General features: G+C 38.4%; 1 protein-coding gene across 2 annotated transcripts in view; it reads left to right on the top strand.

The window, feature by feature from the left end:
• The window catches only part of PHLDB2 (pleckstrin homology like domain family B member 2), an 88,202-nt gene that overhangs the window by 34,190 nt on the left and 33,344 nt on the right, over positions 1 to 20,668 (top strand). Inside the window, exons 5-8 of one of the 2 annotated variants that reach the window (XM_047100085.1) lie at positions 8,199 to 8,327; positions 14,077 to 14,232; positions 15,166 to 15,276; positions 18,190 to 18,279. In XM_047100085.1, coding sequence (XP_046956041.1) covers positions 8,199 to 8,327; positions 14,077 to 14,232; positions 15,166 to 15,276; positions 18,190 to 18,279 — 486 coding nt within the window. The remainder of the gene's footprint in view (positions 1 to 8,198; positions 8,328 to 14,076; positions 14,233 to 15,165; positions 15,277 to 18,189; positions 18,280 to 20,668) is intronic. The other variant, XM_047100086.1, reaches the window with a different exon arrangement.

The following is a 20,668-nucleotide window of genomic DNA, read 5'->3' as shown; positions in this document are numbered from 1 at the left end:
ATGTCGTGCGTCAGTTAAATGAGCAAGATGTGTCCTAAGGTATCAGAAAAACCTAAGAGAGGTTATTGGGGGGGGGGGGGAGGTGTCTGGGAATGCTTAAAACTTTCCCCCTATAAATTAGTGGTAATTGCTTCTTTGCTTTACACCCTTTACGCTTTATGAAAGGTTTCATAGGAGCGCTCCACTTTCAGGTACAGGGGGAAACCTGTACGTTAGAGATGACTACTATTCATTATATGTTACCATATAAAATATAAACTGTAGACATATTTATATATGCAATATAAAACAGAGACCATGTGTTCAAGTATATATTTATTGAACATTTTTGCAGAGGCTCCCTGAGCTCACTTTCCCTCTGCCCTCATGGGTTCCACTGTGAAGACCATCAAGACGTCCATTTCCATGTGGCTCTATACCACCTGCCTGTCATGTCCTCAGACAGTAGCCACATCACACATAGAGTCTCTAGGAACACGGATAAACCCTGCACAAATACAAGTATCGGACTAGAACATAAGTCCAGAGAGGATATTTATTTGAAGAAGTGGTAAGCAAAGAGGCCATAGTGTTTTTCTGGGGTGAGTAAAAGGAGAGAGAATTACTAATCTCTGCCCTAGTGAACCGATTCAGTTTAATGAGCTTGGTGGCAGAGCAGAGAATCCAGCAGAACCATGAAGCTCAGTTCTGGTGAAGGCCTGGTTGTGGACTGGTTTCCCTTCTTTCCACTCTCCCCCCCCCCCCCACAACTTTCCCCCTCCGAAGCAAAGCCCAAAGGAAGGGACTGCTGAGCAGGTGCGGACATATGCATTTCTTTATGTAGGTTTCCTTCTGGTTTTGCCTATTTCTGACTACATTAAGAACCCAAAACTAAAAATAGTTTTCCAATTTCCTCTACTTTATTATAGAGGAATTGCAATTTCCTCTAAGATTATTCTCTTTGTCTCCTTTGGCATACAAAACTCCGTAGTTGTACTGAGGTTCAGTAAAATGGTCAAGGAGGGGCTGTGCGTCCGTAGTCTTGTTGAAGAATCTTTCCATTACCCGGATGCTCATCATAAAGCTCAACCATTCTTTATTTTAGGATCTGTCGCCACACAGATAGATTATAGTGTTTTGTTGCTTTCCTGGCCTGTACGTTTTCATAACAAAACAGGCTTAAAAGTGTGAGTTGAAGCTTAAATCACTCTATGCCATACGCCATGTTCCACAATGAAATCTTAAGTTATTTGACTCATTTTTCTACAATAAGCGTATATCATTGTATCTTAAATGGTTAAATTTTATTCCCCATTATTATCTTGCCAAAGTACCTGTTACTTCCTCTCCATCCTTCCTTCAGAGCCAGGGGAAGACAGAGAGCCCGGCCCCGAATTCCTCAGCAAAGTGTTAATGCCTCTTGAGTACAGAGTGTTTGCCAAGTCACAGTCATGTTCAGAAGGGACCCAGCCCTTCCCGTGCCTCTTTCTTACATTTCAAAGTCAACTCCTTGGCTAGAGGAAGTGGAAGTATATCGTGGGATTTGGGGATTAAATCAACAGGATTCCAGATTAGGGTTATTTTTTCTGGCAGTTGTTTGATTATATAAATCCCTAGTGTTCTAATTCTCCAGTTTTTTTGATACTAAACATCCATCAATTGTGTAATTAAAATGTCAAAACCAGAGGGGGGAAAAATCTTAAGAAAGGAGTATAAGGATGTGTCTCTTTAGAAGCAGGCAGACAATGAGTTCTCAGCTCCCAACGTTTGTTGACATAGGTCCATAATCTTTTCTCTGCAATTCTAAAATCTGAAAAGTTTTGTGGAGAGAAAAAAAAAGTCATTTTGTAAGATCGGCACCAAAAGGTAGTTGGTTGCAAAACCTGACTTTGACTGATATTCACACTTGCGTGAATATTTGTAAGTAGCTGCAGAAATTGAACCATGTTTGATTGCAGGTACTGTCCCCAGATCTTACTGGAAATGCCTTTTAATGCCTGTTCCCAGATCTTATTGGAAATGACTTTATATGAACTGTGTTACCTCTGTAAAATTCAGAATATTCATAAATCTGGAACACATCTGGTCTTAAGAATTTCAGATAAGTGATTTTAGACCTAAAACAATTGCCTAATCTATGAACCTATGAGAATGCCTACCTACCAAACCACAGGGTTTAAGAACTAGAAGGAAAGGTGTTCTCAGGGTATATGGAAAGGACTTTGGATTGACTGCCCTTAGAAATGATGGCTTGGGTACTAGAATTTTAACACATCACTGTAACAACTCCAAATCTGACCCAGTGTTTCATGAAACACACTCAAATACTTTAGTATGTGCTGAGTTCTGTGCTAAACAGTTTGGAAATTAGAAAGGTGGGCCTTAAGTCTTAATAAAATCTTTATTAAGCTGATAGGTTGCCAGATTTAACAGCAATTATATATATATTATATATATAATATATATATCGCCTATATATATGTGCATGTGTATATCCTATATATATGTATGTGTATATGTATATCCTATATATATGTATGTGTATATGTATATGTATATCATAAATACATGCCATTTTATAGATATTTATATATAAACATAAACATAAGCATAAATATAAATATAAATATAAACGTATAGGATGCTCAGGTACATTTGAATTTCAGATAAACAGAAAATAATTTTTTGGTGTAATTATGCCCTAGGCAATATTTGAGACATACTTACATTAAAAGATCATTTGTTTTTTATCTGAAACTCAGACTTAACTGAGTGTCCTCTATTTTATCTGGCAGCCCTACAAGCTAATAAAGTAAGCATCTTTTTAGAGTAATCTTGAACCATCTGCTTACCAAGTATTACTTACATGTGGTAAAATTTTTTTTCTTTGGTATCCAAGAATTTTCTGTGTAATATTGAGATTCAAATAGAGCTAGCAAGTTAAATTTCAGCTCCTTCAAGAATACAACTTAAAAGAGAGAAAACTTGTGTTACTGTCTTCTAACCACATGTCCAGGAAAATAAGTGGTCCTATGATGAGCTTTGGATTATTCGGTTCATTAAGAATTATTGGTAATTCATGTGTACAAGTTCCAACTATCTAGGGTGAACCCATACACATTCCTGATCGTTTGTATGACTAGAAGAGGGCCACTTTGCCTCTGAACTTGAAATGCATCATCCCTCTCTGAATGCACCGTGGTTATTGGAATCTCACAGTTCTTTTGGTTTACTTGAGACATTTAATCTGAATGTAAAAAATCACACAATTGCGGTGTTACTTTTAAGAGGGGCCTTTTACACTATAAAGTAAAGGTGCTAAAGTCAAATGTTTTAAGAACAGTCGTTGGTGCCTTGTGTATTAATGTCCCATGTCTTCATCAGAAAAATCAAATTGTTGGGCCACCTGGGTGGCTCAGTTGGTTAAGCATCTAACTTTGCCTCAAGTCATGATCTCATGGTTCCTGCGTTCAAGCCCCATATTGGGCTCTCTACTGTCAGCACATAGCCTGCTTTGGATCCTCTGTCCTCCTCTCTCTGTCCCCCCCTCTCAAAAATAAATAAACATTTAAAAAAAGAAGAAGAAAGAAAAAGCAGATTGTCCATTGCCTGTGCCTCTCACATCATCTGAGTTGGCTCATTCAGTGGTTTCCAGCCTGGCTGTGTATCAGAAAACATGGAGGGATTTTTAAAATGCTCATTCCCAGGTTGCCTGGGTGGCTAGGTCGGTTAAGCCTCGTACTCTTGACCTTGGCTCAGAGCATGATCTCATGGTTCGTGAGTTTGAGCCCTGCATCAGGCTCTGCTCTGACAGTGTGGAGCCTACTTGGGATTCTCCCTCTCTCTGCCCCTCACCCACTTACGCACCCTCTCTAAATACATGCATACATGCGTACATGAATGAAATAAACTTTAAAAAAAAAATGCCCATTCCCTAGCCTTCTGCTCCTGGATGTCTGACTGAGTGGAGACCTGGAAAATAGTATATTGAAAAACCCACCCAGGTTTTTCTAATGTAAAGTTGGGGCTAAGAACCATAAAGCCAACTGGGCTGTATTTTGTGAGGACAGTGATCAGGCTCCCTCTTTTCTCTACTTACAGTCCCCTTAAATATTTACTGAGTGAGTGAATAAACAATTCACCATGGAAACAAATGTAAGTCTGATTTTATATACTGACTTCTGCTTTAATTTGCTGTGAATAATTTACCTTTTAGGCACATCCATCTTAAATATTAAAAAAAGAAAAGGCAGAATCTGGCAATGAATTTGTGACCCAGTTGGATTTTGCTGGTACAGGAAAACAAGTCAACTCAAGAGCAGTGCTAACATAAGCAGCCATGTCTCCAGTGAGGTCACATTCTGGTTTTGGTCGTGTAAATGCGCCCTCGTACATCGGGTTTTCCTGGAGTGTTCCAGTTCCTTGTAATCTTATTTTTTCAACAAAGTTAAATCTGTTAAATTTACTTAAGATTTATTAAATGGACTCATTAAAATTTAATAAATTTATTAAAAGTTTAAATTTTATTTAATTTAAAATTTGTTACAATTCACTTAAATACATTTATTTCCTGAAAATAAATTCGTGACTCCAAAAAAAATGTTATGCTTCCTGCCAATTTGGTGTTTGCTGTGCCTATAGTAATTAGAATAGGTGAGTTTGCCAGTTTAAATCTGGGGAAAGGAAATAACACCAGTTTTCATACCTTACATGTCAAAAGCAAGAATCTCTGAACCCTGGAATGCCATCAATTTGCCCATATATTTGTCTTCGCTGTAAAAGGTGAGATTTTTAGTTCTGATTAACTGGTTGCCTAGAGCCAATTTTCCCTTGGAAACTTCCTGGACAATAAATAGAAGATAGGAATATTAATTTCTTTCTGGCTGGCACAGGAGTGATATCACCTCTGTGGTCCTCTCGGATTTATGGCCAGGCCCCAACTGCCACTAGACCTTTCATCCTTCCTTTGCCCTAGCTTTGGCCCCACTAAGCTTTCGCTCTGAGACCCAAGTAGTGGTCACAGCATTGTTGGTAAACCAGAGGAGCTGCGGAAGGTTCTGATGGTGCCTGCTTGCATAATTCTTCTAACTGCCCCTTTGTATGGGATTGCGAAGCATTTTCAGCACCTCAGAAGGAAGGCAGTATGCACACAGAAGGTACTTTTTATTAGTTATCTGTGCTTATTAGTAGTAATAAAAAATTGAAAAAAATAATTTTAAAACTTGAGAGCATGAGAAGAATACTTTGGGGGAACCTGGGTGGCTCAGTCAGTTAAGCATCTGACTTCGGCTGAGGTCATGATTTCACGGTTTGTGAGTTCAAGCTCCGCATTGGGCCTCTGTGCTGACAGCCCAGAGCCTGGAGCCTGCTTCAGATTCTGTGTCTCCCCCTCTCTCTCCCCCTCCCCACTCACACTCTGCTTCTCACTCAAAAATAAATAAACATTAAAAAAAATTTTAGGGGCACCTGGGTGGCTCAGTCGGTTGAGTGTCCGACTTCGGCTCAGGTCATGATCTCACAGTTCGTGAGTTCGAGCCCCACGTCGGGCTCTGTGCTGATAGCTTGGAGCCTGGAGCCTGATTCTGATTCTGTGTCTCCCTCTCTCTCTGCCCCTAACCCACTCGCATTCTGTCTCTGTCTCTGTCCCTGTCAAAAATAAATAAACATCAAAAAAATTTTTTTTTTTAAAGAAGAATACTTTGGTTATTTCTTTGGATTTGAGACCTATGTTTCAGGCCAGTGCCTTTCTATGTAATCAAATATTGTATCAATGTTTTCTAGCAAATGTAACTTTAAATTTACACTTTTGCACATATTGGATTGGATAGTTTTCTTTTTTCTTTCTTTTTTTTTTTTTTTTTTTTTTTAGCTTTCTTCTTGGATCTAGAATTGCTGCAAAATCCAATGATACAGTATCTAGAAATAGAACTCTTTTTGGATAAAATTCTTTTTTTTTTTAAATGTTTATGTATTTTTGTGAGAGACAGAGACAGACTGAGGGGGTTAGGGGCAGAGAGAGAGGGAGACACAGAATCCGAAGCAGGCTCCAGGCTCCAAGCCGTCAGCACAGAGCCTGATGCTGGGCTCGAACTCAGGAGCTGTGAGATCATGACCCGAGCTGAAGTCGGAGGCTCAATCGACTGAGCCACTCAGGCGCCCCATTGGATAAAATTCTTTTGCTGTGTAAATAGGGCAATCTTTGATCCATACACAGAAGAAATAATACATTTTCTTATCCAAAAGTCAACAGGTGTTTTGTATTGCTGGTTGTATTAAAGGGGAAAAAAATGATTCATTCTGAAACTAAGGAAAGAATCTAAGTGGCCCTAGTGTTTTGAACTTTACTGTGAATGAACACATGATAATCCTTCATTCTGTGAACCATGCCATTCTCTCTCCAACTTCTGCACTGTCCATGTGCACGGTGGACACAGTTGCCATTAAAGACTGAAGAACTTTCTGGATAGTCTCTGGAAGTTGCAGAAGCATTTTTAGATTGATATAGGAAATAGGATTCTCAGTTTTATGACTTCTGGATTTAATCATTTTGAGAGAAAAAAGAATGTACTTCTAAATCTAAATATACATTTCTTTTTTTGTTTATTTATTTTATTTTATTTTTTTATTTTGAGAGAGAGATAGAAAGCAGGCAAGGGAAGGGCAGAGAGAGGGAGACAGAATCCCAAGCAGGCTCCACACTGTCCACCCAGAGCCCGATGAGGGGCTCGAACTCGCAAACCGTGAGATCGTGTCCTGAGCCAAAGTCAAGAGTCAGACGCTTACCCTAAGCCCAAGCCACCCAGGCACCCCTCAATATACATTTTTAAAATGCCCTTGACATTTTCAAGTTTTCTGCCAAAAATGGAGACCTAAGGGAACTGGTATGGGTTTTTGTGTCATACAGTTTTAGATTTAACCATAACCTCTTTTATAAAGAATTTAAATATATGTTTACCCAGGAAATCGTGGCCATTTGGATGAAGACATTATAGTAAGTATAATTTTATAGGACTACTGCAGGAGCTTCATCTTTTAAACAAATCCTTCTCTGATAATGCTTAGAAGGCGGTGTCACTGCCACCAGTGCGCATAGAATGAACTAAGGAGAGTCAGGTGGTGGTCACTGTGTGTACTGAGGGTCAAGCCACGGTAGTGCTTCATGAAGTAGGCTGTGTAGGCTGAGAGAGTTACACCAGGTAAAATTTAGCCTTCAAGGCTTCAGAGCCTCATGAAGAGAACAGGAGTTGGGAAGACAAGCACTACACAGGTTGAAGTATTGTTTCTCGACTCAATAGGTGACACGTCAAGCTGGGCAGTCACTGAATTACAGGATTTGTCTGGTAGACCTGCATCCAGAGTCACTTTGGAGTGTGTGACTGGGAAGGACCGAGTGTTGTCTCCTCCTTTCTCTTCTGTTTTCTGATTCCCGGTGTTCTCCTTTCCGTTTCCCCCATAATCCATGTTTCAAGTATTTCTTATGTCAGTCAGTGTAGAGAAGTCTTCATCTCCACAGTAAACGTCACACGTTGTTGGTGTATCTGAACTGCACAATACGCCTTCCCTTGCTGTTTTGTCAGGCTTGACTTCTCCCTTGCTCTCTCAGCCTTTGAATTCAGTGCTCCTCTTAGAATCAGATTTTCTAATTGCTTAAGCTTTGAAGTTTGCTAAACAGCTAGACCTATTTCAGATGACCGGGGAGACAGCTAGTGCATCTGGCAGACTTCCGACCTGGGAACAAAGTTACAATAATTTCCAAAGCTTGCTTAACAAATGCCTTGAGTAAATTGGAGCACGACAGTACTTGAGGTAAATGCCTGGTTTCCTTTGTCTGGTTCGCTGCCAAGGGACTCTCTGCAAGGCTGTCTTATAAATTTGGTTGGCATTTCTTTTGTTCTTGGTTGACCGTTGACCAACATCGCCGTTGCTTCCTTCGCTCTGTAACATGGTGGAAGGAAGGAGGAATGGAAGGAAAGGCGGGGGTCATTGCCTACACTCAGTAAAGTGGGCCATGTTTTGAGAATGCAGAAATGGGACCCCCTTGTCTTTACTTCCACTTATACCCCCTTATCTTAGTCACTAGCAAGGTACGTTTCAATATTCATAGGGTATCTCATTTGTGCGTATGTGTGTTTGTGTTACCCTTGGGAAATATTCACTAACGCCTGCCTCGGGTATGAAGGTAATTTCTGTTCTTCTATTTTCTGATTTCTGAACTTCAGGAGAAGGTAAAGCTTGATGCTGAAAGGGAAAAACTAGAGAGGCTTCAGGAGCTTTACTCCGAGCAGAAGACCCAGCTGGACAATTGTCCTGAGTCCATGAGGGAACAATTACAACAACAACTGAAGAGGGTCAGTAGCAAACAGGAATGTGCCAGGTTTTTTTGTTTTTGTTTTTTGGTGTCTTTTCGATTAAGTTCCACTTACCTATGACTTCTACTTCACGTAGCGTAAATTTGCATAAGTTCTAGTCATTAGATACTTTTTAAATAGAAACATGCATGCTGACAATATATATATATTATTTCATGCTAATCAGTTAAACAACTCCTTGTCAGAATCCTTCACTAATTTCTAATGCAGAAACAGTCCTGGAGTCATTCTCCAGAACAAAAGAGAGCTATTCCTGACATATAACTGACACCACGATTGTAGCATTTAAATCGACTGACATCTTTCCCTGCACTCTCTGCTACACCATGAGTACTGTTTGCCCTTGGATGATTTTATACTTTGGTCCAAAAATTATCCTATTTTCTGACCTGCTTCCCATCATCACTCGTTGTTGTTGTTGTTTTTTTCTTTCTGCTTCTTAGTGACATTGAATTTATTAGCACAACCACAGCAAACGCCAAGGCCCAACCTGCAGGTCAATGCCCTCAACGTCTTCTCAGGCGAGCTTCGTAATTTTTTAAAGCTCAGTGCCGCACGGGCTTTGTAGTTGGACTTTATTCTCCGATCGTTAAAGTTGGCAGTGCTCACCGCAACCACGCTGGTTATCCGCTGAAATGAGGCTCCTGGGGTAGATAGTTTCACCAACACCAGCAAGACCACTTGATATTTCAGAGTCTCTCATCAACTGAGTTATTTGCTATAAACAGCGACCCAAATAAACTCTGACCTTGGCGGAGCAGTCATGAACGGTCTGAGGTCTCGAAAGGAGTCACGTAATAGTAGTTTGTGTGAAGTGACTAACAATTTATGATTCCACGTGATTAGAAAAGAAGGCACGTTTCATTCTTGGGAGTAGGCAAGTTGAAACATCCGCTAAGAGAGCCACCCTTGAAAATGTTTAAGATTGCTTTTAATACAAAAATATTTGATACCTTAGAGTATCACCAGGTTATGAAAAATTACATCTGAAACTTCAATGTATCACAGAGATTGAAAGCATCTTAATAAATAGTACCAAAGGCAGGTTTACCTGAAGCATAATGATTTTAATATTTTAACAAATAGTAAATTTCTTACTAATATTGGATCAAAAAAGTCCCAGCAGTGTTTCTTCCTTATTACTCATGTTATTGTATACAGCTGAATTTGCTGGAAGAAGATAAAACTTCCTGTCCCTCAATGTCATAATTCTCTAGAAATCTTGTGATAAAAACGATTGGGGAAAATAATTGTATTTGTAAAATCATTTTCATTTGCAATTTGTTTGCGTTTATGCCAGTTCACCAAAGAGACTGAGAGACGGACTTTTATATTTGTTTCCTGTTTTTCAACTCTCCTTATTACTGAAGATTTTACACAGTGGCCATAAGACTTTATTTAGAGTCGGCAGCAACTTCTATATTTTGTTCTTCTCTGCCTCTGGTTACCTAGTTATTGCTTTGCCTTCTTTATCAACATGGCTGCACATAACAGTTGGAGGATTTTATTAAGAACCTGGACTCAGACTGATACAAATAAGGCTTCCTGTAGCCTCTACAGGATAACTTATAAACTTATGTCTGTTCTAAGGATGTTGACTGCAAAGGAGGACAGGATATTCCACTCTTTCAAGGCAGAGACCCCTTCTTCTTCCTCTCCAAGCGGAGTGTAAAATTCATATTGCAAACCCCTGTCCTTGGGAGAGAGAACTGGCTTGTAGTAGTAGTAGGTTCTGTTCACCTGTATTAAGAAGTCTACAGATTCTATTTTACAAGGATGACGACCAGAGTAACTTTTCACCAATCCCATGACCTAATCAGTAAAAAGTTCACTTAGTTCATGAGAAGTCCGTTCATGCTAAGAACTTCCTGTGTTACCACATCTCATTTCCCTTCAGACTTCAAACACATCAGCATACCACCTCATTACAAAGCTTTCCTAAGGCATTTAAACTAGATCCAGTAAAGGTGGTTTTATTACAACGAATTTCATTAGGTGGCGAGTCATACAAAATAAAAAAATAAAAAAGAAGAACATCATTTTCTTAAACCATGTGTTGTCCCAAATACTTAAACTGAAATTCTGGAATGATTTTTTGCATACAAAACTATGGATTTATGACTGGACTTCTCCGTCTTCTTTTTTTTTTTTTAATGTTTATTCATTTTTGAGAGTGTGAAGAGAGAGAGAGAGACAGAGCATGAGTTGGGGAGGGAGAGAGAGAGAGGGAAGGAGACACAGAATATGAAGCAGGCTCCAGGCTCTGAGTTGTCAGCACAGAGTCCGACGTGGGGCTTGAACCCATGAAGCGTGAGATCATGACCTGAGCTGAATTCAAACACTTAACCCACTGAGCCACCCAGGCACCCCAGACTTCTTATATCTAATTCCCTGCCTTAGAATCAGAATGCGGTTTCCGTCTGAGTAGTTGTATACATACAACCAGACATGGGCTCACCAGTTGCATTGTTCCCTGGGATGCAAGCATTTTGGAAAAGAAAGCAGAAGTTAAAGGTGTCTTTTGTTTGCCAGGATAAGTTCTACTATTAAACGAAGGAGACACCTGACTAGGACAGTTTTCAGATGCTTTTGATGATTTACTCAACTGAATGGTTGATTTCAGTCTCTTGATTAAAAAAAAAAATATATATATATACATATATATATGTATATATATTCAGTGATATCTATAATTAGGAGACCATTTTTCTCACTGGCTCTACAATCAGTTTCTCCTTTAACCTTAGACAAGTCATTCAACCTCTATGGGCCTCAGTGTCCTCATATTATGAAATGAGGAGGTTGCTTTAATGATTTCCATTGTCTTCCAAATTCCCAAGATGTGCATTTGTTAAAGTGTTTGATTATTGGGCATGAAGATGGAGAAATGTTAACAAATCCTGAGCCCCACTTAAATTTGTTTTCAAAGTTGGCCTTGAGCTGTCATGAGATTGTTACTGTACCACATACCGTATCTATTCTCTTCTTCTGTCCCTCTGCTAAGCAAAGAAAACATTAAGGTCTACACATAAACTTCTGCCATATAAATTCTCAAAACAATTATTAGCAAGAAGGAATGGCATTGAATTTTCTTGAGTGCAGCTGTTTTATTTCCTTTCACTCCTGGCCTTTGCGGTTGCCAGCCAGTAGAGATTTGTAATGTTCCTTTTAGAGAGTGAAGTTGAGTTACAATGTTCATTCAAGTAGTCATGGCCTTGACTTTGAGCTTCCTGTATATATTACTCTGTGCTCAATTAAGCTACTCCTGCCCCCAAATTCCATCCCCTGAATTCTTATTCTTATCCAAAATCTTTGCAAGCTTTTTTCCCCCACCAAGTTGTGTTTCTCTTACAGTGTAAGTTTACATACACACATTCTAATTGTTTAGATAACTTGATCAGATGATTATACCAGCAGATTCTGAGTGCTTAGCCTAGCTTTAATTTTCAACCTTCCTACCCAGTGTGCTGTTATTGTCATGCAACAGTTTAAATATTTACTACAAATTAGTGGCTCTGTGACCTTCATGGGGTTAAGATAACAAATGCTGCATTTTAACCAGATGTGGAATAAGTGACTGACTGGCATAGTGTGTATATTGTGAGACAGATGCCCACTTCAAGTAAAGATTATTTATATACTAAAAAAAAAAGTTTATGGAATTATTTATCTCAATAATCTTTAGCCACAAACCAAACTTAATGGAAAGACCTTAAAAACTTGGGCATGTATGACCACATGGGTAAATATATTCACTGATGTATTGCTTCAAGACTACAGGTATTTTGTTTCAAGACATGATACTTGAGTTCTCTCTTAATTACTTCTATAGTGACTAGATTTGGTCCAAATTCATTAATTCCTTTAGAAGTTATAAGCATAACATGTCTGATAAACTTGAAATGTCAACCAAAAACTTCAAACCAAGACCACTTTCTGTTTGGCCAATTAAAATATAAAAAAGTGCTAAGAAACGCTGAATATATTTTTCAAACTGTTTTTCCTGCTCTTAAGTTTTCAGAATCCACTGTGTTGACATAATAATCTTGTTGCTATAGTGTTGCTTGTAATTGCATGGTAGCTAATAGTCCTTCTATGAATCATCTCCAGAATAAAATTCATTCCAGAAGGCAGAAACGTATTTTTCCATTTGATTAAAAGGCTCAATTTATCACTTACATAAAAAAAGGGGGTGGTATGTTGAAAAACTGATATAAATCTCATTTATCATATTTATTTATCCAACTCTTTGTGATGTTTTGGTTGAAAAAAAAATGCCCTGGCTGTTTTACCTGTGTAGAGTTGTAAACCATATAGCCTAGCTGCTCTTTCTTTTGGCCATATATTACTTACAAATTATATATTTTTAAAAAATATTCTATACATACCACATTTATGGTTTTGTCAAAGGCTCCAAAATTAAGTTTTTTTCATGTAAATTGAAGAATAATTTATACAACATGAGCCAGACTCTGCACAGATACAGATTCACTTCTGTTTTCAGACATTTCATAGGTTAGGAAATACCTGTCCTAGACCATCTGATTTTTGTGATTTCTGATCTTTCTTAAATGTCTTCAAATTGTTCCCAAATAGTAGTGCTTAACCATTTGAGTGACTCTTTGTGCCTAATGAATGCTGTGGTTCCACTCTTTCCAGTAAAAATCTTTGTAAGCAATTTTGTGGGATTCGCAGAAGCCCAGTGTAAAAATACCAACCTCAAACTGTTTTCAATGACTTCTCTTTTAAATAAAATTATTTGAGCATACATGCCTATATATATGAAGATAGGTCATATAATATTATAAATATGTATACTGCATACATGCTCAAAAATATATATTTATTCAAAATAGTGTACATAGACTCTACCTAAATATACATTAGAGAACATTTATTGAGAAATTGTAAAAGACAAGAAAAACTAAAAATAAATATGAAGAAGGTCTAATATTTTCTTCTTATACCCCAGGGGATTGTGTCGTGTGCCACTTGGGGCACACATACCCCTCTTAGAGACCTCTAATCTGTATGTGTGCCAGAGTTTGAATCTTTTTTTATAGTCAATAACTTTGGGATCTTGAATTTGATCTCTATGCCAAATTCTCATTTCATTTGAAAATTTGTGGAAAATAGGAGTTTTCTCAAGAGATCATGTCACACCTTGGTCAGCAGATAATGTTTAGTAATTTACTGAGTCTTTTTATACTTTAGGATCTATTTTAAAACCACTTAGTTGATTTAAAGCAAGAATTCCAACATCCAGGGGCCCCTGTGTGGCTCAGTCAGTTAAGCATTCGACTCTTGACTTCAGCTAAGGTCATGATCTCACGGTTCATGAGCGCTGCTAGCCAGTGTTGGGCTCTGTGCTGACAGCGCAGATTCTCTCTCTCTCTCTCTCTCTCTGTCCTTCATCTGCTCATGCTCTCTCTCTTTCAAAATAAATAAATAAACTTAAAAAAAAGGAATTCCAACATCCACAGAACAGTCTAAAACTGAGTCAAATAAATGCTCCTCTCCCACCCCACCCCCAGTTCCTTTCAATACCACACTAATGGCCTTGGCTCTGGGATTTAACTCCAAAAGAGAGGATTATCATGTTCCCACCCTGGTCAGTATAGTAATTGAAAAGATATTTTGGACTGTTTGCTTTTAATAATTTTTTCTTCACATTAAGAAGGCTGCAGCCATCCTGGTATGTCTTGTTTTCATTTTGTTTTCTCCCCAGGATGCTGACCTGTTGGATGTAGAAAGCAAACACTTTGAAGACTTGGAGTTCCAGCAGCTTGAACACGAGAGCCGCCTGGATGAGGAAAAGGAGAACCTGACCCAACAGCTCCTGCGCGAAGTAGCTGAATATCAACGGAACATTGTTACCAGAAAGGTACTTTAGCCAGGCGTCATTCAGTGTAAAAAATCCAATTCACCTCTCTCTCTCTGTCTACCAGTCTTTATATCTGAACATCTCTGTGTGTGAAACCACATGTGACGCTGGAAAGAGTATGGAGCCTGCCATCTATATACCATGGGGTGCTCCAAACTAGATAAACTGGCATGTGGTCTAGTTATCATTACTTAATGCTACAGATGCATTTAGAAATAATATCTGGTTGTTTCACATGCATGGAAACCGAGGGAGAGAAAATCAGAAATCTAAATATTTGTCTTAAGTTACTTGCTTTTGCAATCATAGTAACTGGATTTAGAATAACTCTGTGAACAAAGCCTATTTTGGAATTGTCTGTTGCCATTGTTCGTAGTTGTCAAGCTAACTGGTAGCTTACAACCATTAGAAATAACCCCGTGGAATGCCATGCACATTGCTGGCCCACCCAGTGGCCACACCCAGATGTCCAGCCCAGGATTCACCTCTTTTTCCAAAATTTAGACTCACATCCCAGGGCTCGGTACTAAACCAATAAAATTGAGGGAAAGGAAGATGAAGAAGGTGACATCTTAAGCTCTCAGTTTAAATAAGAAATTCCATTGTTATTTTTTCCGTAAGGCGTCTCCCAAGATGATGTCAAAAATTCATTTATAATCTAAAACAAGATTTCCTGTTGACTTCTGGATTCTTCAAATAGATTTTTAAGTCACTTGGACTATATTGACCTCAGGTAAAGAAAAAGCCTTGAGCTTGGGAGGTCAGAGAAACTACCTCACAGTCTCTGGGTAATGATAATCACTGGCTACCACCAACGAAAATGTGGCCGCTGCTGATCCAGTTGTAAACACTTTCCTCCCTTTTCCAGAACATACTGGCAAACTTTTGAATTGTCTAACATGCATCTACATATGATCATGTTTTTCCCTGCAGGAAAAGATTTCTGCCTTGAAAAAGCAAGCCAATCACATTGTTCAGCAGGCTCAGAGAGAACAAGATCATTTTGTAAAAGAAAAGAATAATTTAATAATGATGTTGCAAAGAGTAAGTATTTCCTTTTCAGCTCTGGTTGCAAGAAAACTCAGGTGCCAACTTGGGGAAAGTTGCTTCCTTCAGAGCAAGTACCTTTTACTTGTGAATAGTGAATTATAATTTAAAGAAGCTTTGTAATATATATTTGTATTTAATCCTCCACATTAATAAGCTGATGATCTGTGAATAATTAACTATAATTCAGAAAATAGGCAAGGACATTTTCCTCATGCTTTTTCCAGTGTGAAAATTCAAATTATGGAAAATATGTACATTTTCTGATTTTCCTCTTTTAAATCGTATTTTTCATCAAATAGGCAGAACATATTCTGCTTTTTTTTTTCTTTCTTTTCTTTTCTTTTTTTTTTTTTTTTTTTTTTTCCGCTATCAAATATTTGGCTCCGCTGCTGTGGTATTTTTAACTCCAGTTATTTGCATGTGGCAAATTGCCACATTGAGCTTAGTTAGGCTTAATTAACTAGGGAGACATCCTACATGGGTGACAAGATCATCCTCTCCAAAGGGACTGTGTGTTCGCATCTGCCCAGCACCTAAAATGGCTGCATTAAAGGGATTCCTTTGCCCAACCTGCAGCCTGATCTTCTGACATAGTCCCTGGCCTAATGTTAGGTCTAAGACGCTGAGAGGTAAAGTTAATGGGGCTAGTCTCAGGACTGAGCCTTGTATCCAGGCCACTACCTAGGATGAGATCCTGAAAACATGAGATGGACCCAGAATGGGGTACAGGAGAAAGAATGATGGATTAAAGGATGAGGCTGTACCGTGGTCCCACCTAGAAGAAATGTAGCTGCACTATTTTCATCTTAGCTACTCAGCTATTTTTAGGTTGAAAAGAGAGAGAAAAGTGGTCCTTCACATAGAATTATGAGTTCACTCAAGGTGCCTATGTAGCCCACACAGATCCCTGATAGCTCCCCTCCTCCTGCTTCTTCAGCACCTGGAAATCCCTGAATGGATGTATATTTTCCATCCCTGTCTCCTGTTCTGGGGATGAACTCTGGTTCCACTAACCTCCCCATCACCCTTTGCATGTGATAGCCAAAGGCACAGCTTAAATTAGATAGTGTAATATGTACTATTTAAGTGGTTTCTGAACCTTTAGGAAAAATGGGGGGAAAGTCTCATAAGAGATAGATTTTTTAAATGGGTAATCACAATCATAGAAATGCCACTTTCTCATTAAAATATATAAAGTATAATTCTATTCTAAAAATTGTGGTCTAAAGGTTATGGTTTATGTTTTCCCAAATTGATCTATAGATATATCTCAATCTTTATGAAAAAGCTTTTAATGTTTATGTATTTTGATGGGGAGAAAAAGCATGAGTCAGGGAGGGGCAGAGAGAGAGGGAGACACAGAATCCAAAGCAGGCTCCAGACTCTGAGCTGTCAGCACAGAGCCCGATGCAGAGCTTGAACCTATGAACCATGAGATCATGACCTGAGCTGAAGTCAGATGCTCAACCGAGTCACCCAGGTGTCCCTAGATATATCTCAATCTCAATCAAAATCCCAGCAGACTCTTTTATAGAAATGGACACAGTCGATGCTAAAATTTACAATTGATCTGCATTATTTATGAAGTTTATATTTGTGAATTTGCCGGCTCACTAAGATCTATTTGTAGTCCCCAAATCAATACTTGTCTTATGGTTCATTGATGGACATGTGCAGAACGGTGGCAATTTGTAATCACTCAGCATACACCATCCCAACTGAGGTTGAACGAAGCAACACTCTGCCTTTGTGCTCCAAGTGTCATAGAGTAAAGAGATGTGTCCTTTTTGTGGGCTATTTCGTGCTATGTTTTCACATTTTTTGTGCTTTTCATTGATGATTTTGCTGTTTAAATTACCTCCCGAGCATAGTGCTAATGTACTGTCTACTGTTCCTAAGGGCAGGAAGTTTGTGATGTGCCTTATGGAAAAAATACATGTGTTAAAAGAGCTTTATTCAAGCATGAATTATAGTGCTGTTAGATGTGAGTTCAGTGTTTAGTAATCAACAATATATCTTAAATAAGATGCCTTTGAACATGAACACCCAGAAAGCAAAATTATGTATTGATCAGTTGATGAAATGATTTCGACCAGAAGCCCACAGTAACCCAACTCTGTCTTTTCGATAGGAACAACAGTTCAGTATTTACTAATGCAGTGTTCACGGCAATGTTATAGAACATAAGACTTACAAGTAATAAGAATCAACTCTGTATGAAAATGCCAAGGGCATAGAATAACCAGAATAACTTTGAACAAGAACCAAGTTGGAGGATTTATACTATTTGATTTCAAGGTTGCCTCTAAAGCTATATAGTATTTAAAATGATGTGGTGCTGACACACAGCCAGACGTGCAGATCAATGGAACCAAACAGAAAGCCCAGAAATAGACCCACACATATACTGTCTATTGATTTTTGACAGAGGGTTCCAAGACAATTAATCCAGTGGGGAAAAGAAAGTCTTTCCAACAAATAGTGCTGGATCAAGTGGGTAAACATGGGGAAAAAAGAGCGCTAACATGTCTGTCCTCACACCATGCATATAAATTAACTCAAGGCGGATTGTAGCCCTCAACATAAAAATTAAAGTGATAAAGTTTCTAGAAGAAAATGTAGGACTGCAAGTGCACTTCCCTGGCCTTGGGATAAGCAAAGGTTTTTTAAAGAGAGAATGACAAAGGACTTATACCCAGAAAATAACAAAAACTCCTATAACTCATTAATGGTCAATAAACACTCAATAAATAATTTAAAAAAAAACAGGCAAAAGAACTGAATACAAACACTTCACAAAAGAAGATATACGAAGAGACAATAAGTCACATGAAAAAATACTCACTATCATTAGTCACCAGGGAAATCTAAGATTGACTAAGCTTAATAGATTTTGTGTTCCTTCAGGAAAAAGAAAATCTTTGTAATCTGGAAAAGAAATACTCCAGCCTCACTGGGGGGAAAGGGTTTCCTGTCAACCCCAGTACTCTAAAAGAGGTAAGCTATGATTTTACATGTCCACTCGTATCACCTTGGAAATCAAGAGATGTGCCTCAGTTTTATGTGATCAGCTAAATAGGAAAACGTTCACTTAAGTGACTTAGAAAGCGTTCAATGCTTTTATGGTTTCCCTGCCTTTTATTTATGCTTTGAAGATTTCAGGGATTATCTTTGTGTCTAATGCAGATGCACTCGGTGTGTGTGTGTGTGTGTGTGTGTGTGTGTGTGTGTGTGTGTGTAGACTGTTTGACAGTGACATTGTGGGTTAATTTGGAGTTTCAAACAAGTTGGGATTCAAACCAATACTAGTCTTAAATTCTCTTCTCTGCAATTTTCTTTTTCGGTTCCTCCTCTTTCTTACTTTATGTCTCTTTCTCCTAAGTCTGATAGCATGTGAAAATGCCTCTGCACATTTGATAAGATGGTCTGGTTTCTTCCTTTCTCTGTCTCTTTTTTCCCCCAATGTTGTTTCTGCTACTTCCCTCCTTAAATTAGAAAATACTATTTACATTAAGCTATATACACTCTTTATTCCAAACATCCACCTTTGAAATATCTTCTTATGGAGCTACACCGCTACAATGGGAGAATATTTTAACTCTAATTTGGTTATAACCCTGACTGAAAAAGAAAATAGTCATTATTTCTTTAGCATGGTTGACACGCCATGTTGCATTAATTTCAGGTGCACAACACAGTGATTCAGCAAGTTTATATATTATGCTATGTTCACCACAAGGGGAGCTATCATCTGTTCCAATACAAAATAGTTTTATTTATTTTTATTTTTTCCAGAAAGCTAAAGAAAAAGCTTGCTTCTGTGTAATAACAGAATAAACATTTGTGTAATAACAAAAAAACCCACTTTATTTATAAGTATCTGTTTAAAAGGCAGCAGAGTTAAGACTTCCTATATAGGGAGTAGTGTGTGTGTGTGTGTGTGTGTGTGTGTGTGTGTGTGTGTGTGTGTAGGTATATGAAGTAAATGCTCATCACACAATAAGTATGAATAATGTGTACCTTGGAAGCAATTTGAACTGTTTCCACAAGAGCTTTATTAGCTCATTTAGTTTTGTAGTTCCTCTCTATTATTCAGAACACAGAACTGGCAGATTCAGTGAACAAAGGGTAATAGTGGCTGGAGTATGGTGGAAGGAGAGAATGTCAGTGAGGTGGGTGGGGACCAGGCCTTGTGAGACATGTTAAAGAAATAGGGCGTATCATATATGTCTGGGTTATCATGGAGTGAGTGGTTTTAAGCAGGGAAATGACATTATTCAATGTCCACTTGTTAAATGTCACTCTGGGCTGCTCTTCTGGGTTCTAAGGAGTAGGAGGAGAAACAGAGGAACCAAGGAAGGAGGTTATTGCAGTGGTACAGGCTGGAAATGCTGGTGGCTTGCCTTCACACCATGGCAGAGAGAGGGAGAGAATTAGCTCGATGTGGATAAATTTTGGAGCAGAGTTGACAGTTCTTGCTGATAGATTGGATGTGAGGATGAAGTAAATGAAGGGAGGTGTTGGGAATGATGCCATTTTTCCAGTTTGAATAATGAGCCTGATAGTGAGGACCTTTTCCTGAGGTAGTGAAGACAGGAGAAAGCGTAGGTTAGGAGGGAAGATGTGCAATTTGATTCTGGACATACTGAGTTTGAGGCACTGTGGCATCCAAATGAATTAGGCTCTTGGATCTTTTTACCTCTTAGTATAATAATAAAATCTTTCCTTTTCTGTTGATGGATTGTTCTTTTTCTCTGCAGACTCCCTGTTGCCAAAAGCCCATTTGGCTTTTTGACTCTTCGTATGTCTCCAACGCTTGTGTTTGTTGAGTAGCTATGTTCCCTTTCATGGACTAAACTGACTTGGCTCATGGGATGTTTTGAATTTCTTCCTTTCTTCCTCTCTCTCTCTCTCTCTCTTATTCACTGCTCCACTCTCTCTATTTTTTAACAGAGTGATTAATTTATATACAACTCTTTTAAACAAGTCCCACTTTTGATGAATGGCATACATTTTCGAAGCAATGAATTAGGTCATATGGTTTATGACGTGTGAAGAATAAAATGTTGGTTTTGAAGCACTGCACTGTCAACTGAGCAAAAGAATAATTTAAAGTGGTGACTCTTCACCCTCATTCATTATCAAATAGAAAATGAAATTTAACAACCCAGTTGTCAACTTCCTTTCTTCGATTTAATCTTATGAAACTTTACATGGTATATATTGCCATGAAGTGCAAGACTGTCCTCAGCAGCATTTTTAAAACTACAGTTTTATAAAAGAGTCAACTTTAGCTTTCTCAAATTGTTGTAATTATAAATTCTCAGTAAAACCTTGCTTTCCAGCCTGAAAAGTTTGCTTCCCCAGCATAATGATATCTTACCTA

The sequence above is a fragment of the Lynx rufus genome, unplaced genomic scaffold, assembly GCF_022079265.1.
Source record: "Lynx rufus isolate CCGP_SWC_20201006 ecotype Redwood Valley unplaced genomic scaffold, mLynRuf1.p SCAF_5, whole genome shotgun sequence".
In the NCBI taxonomy this organism is placed as follows: Eukaryota; Metazoa; Chordata; class Mammalia; order Carnivora; family Felidae; genus Lynx; species Lynx rufus.
This window is presented reverse-complemented; position numbering and strand designations above follow the sequence as displayed.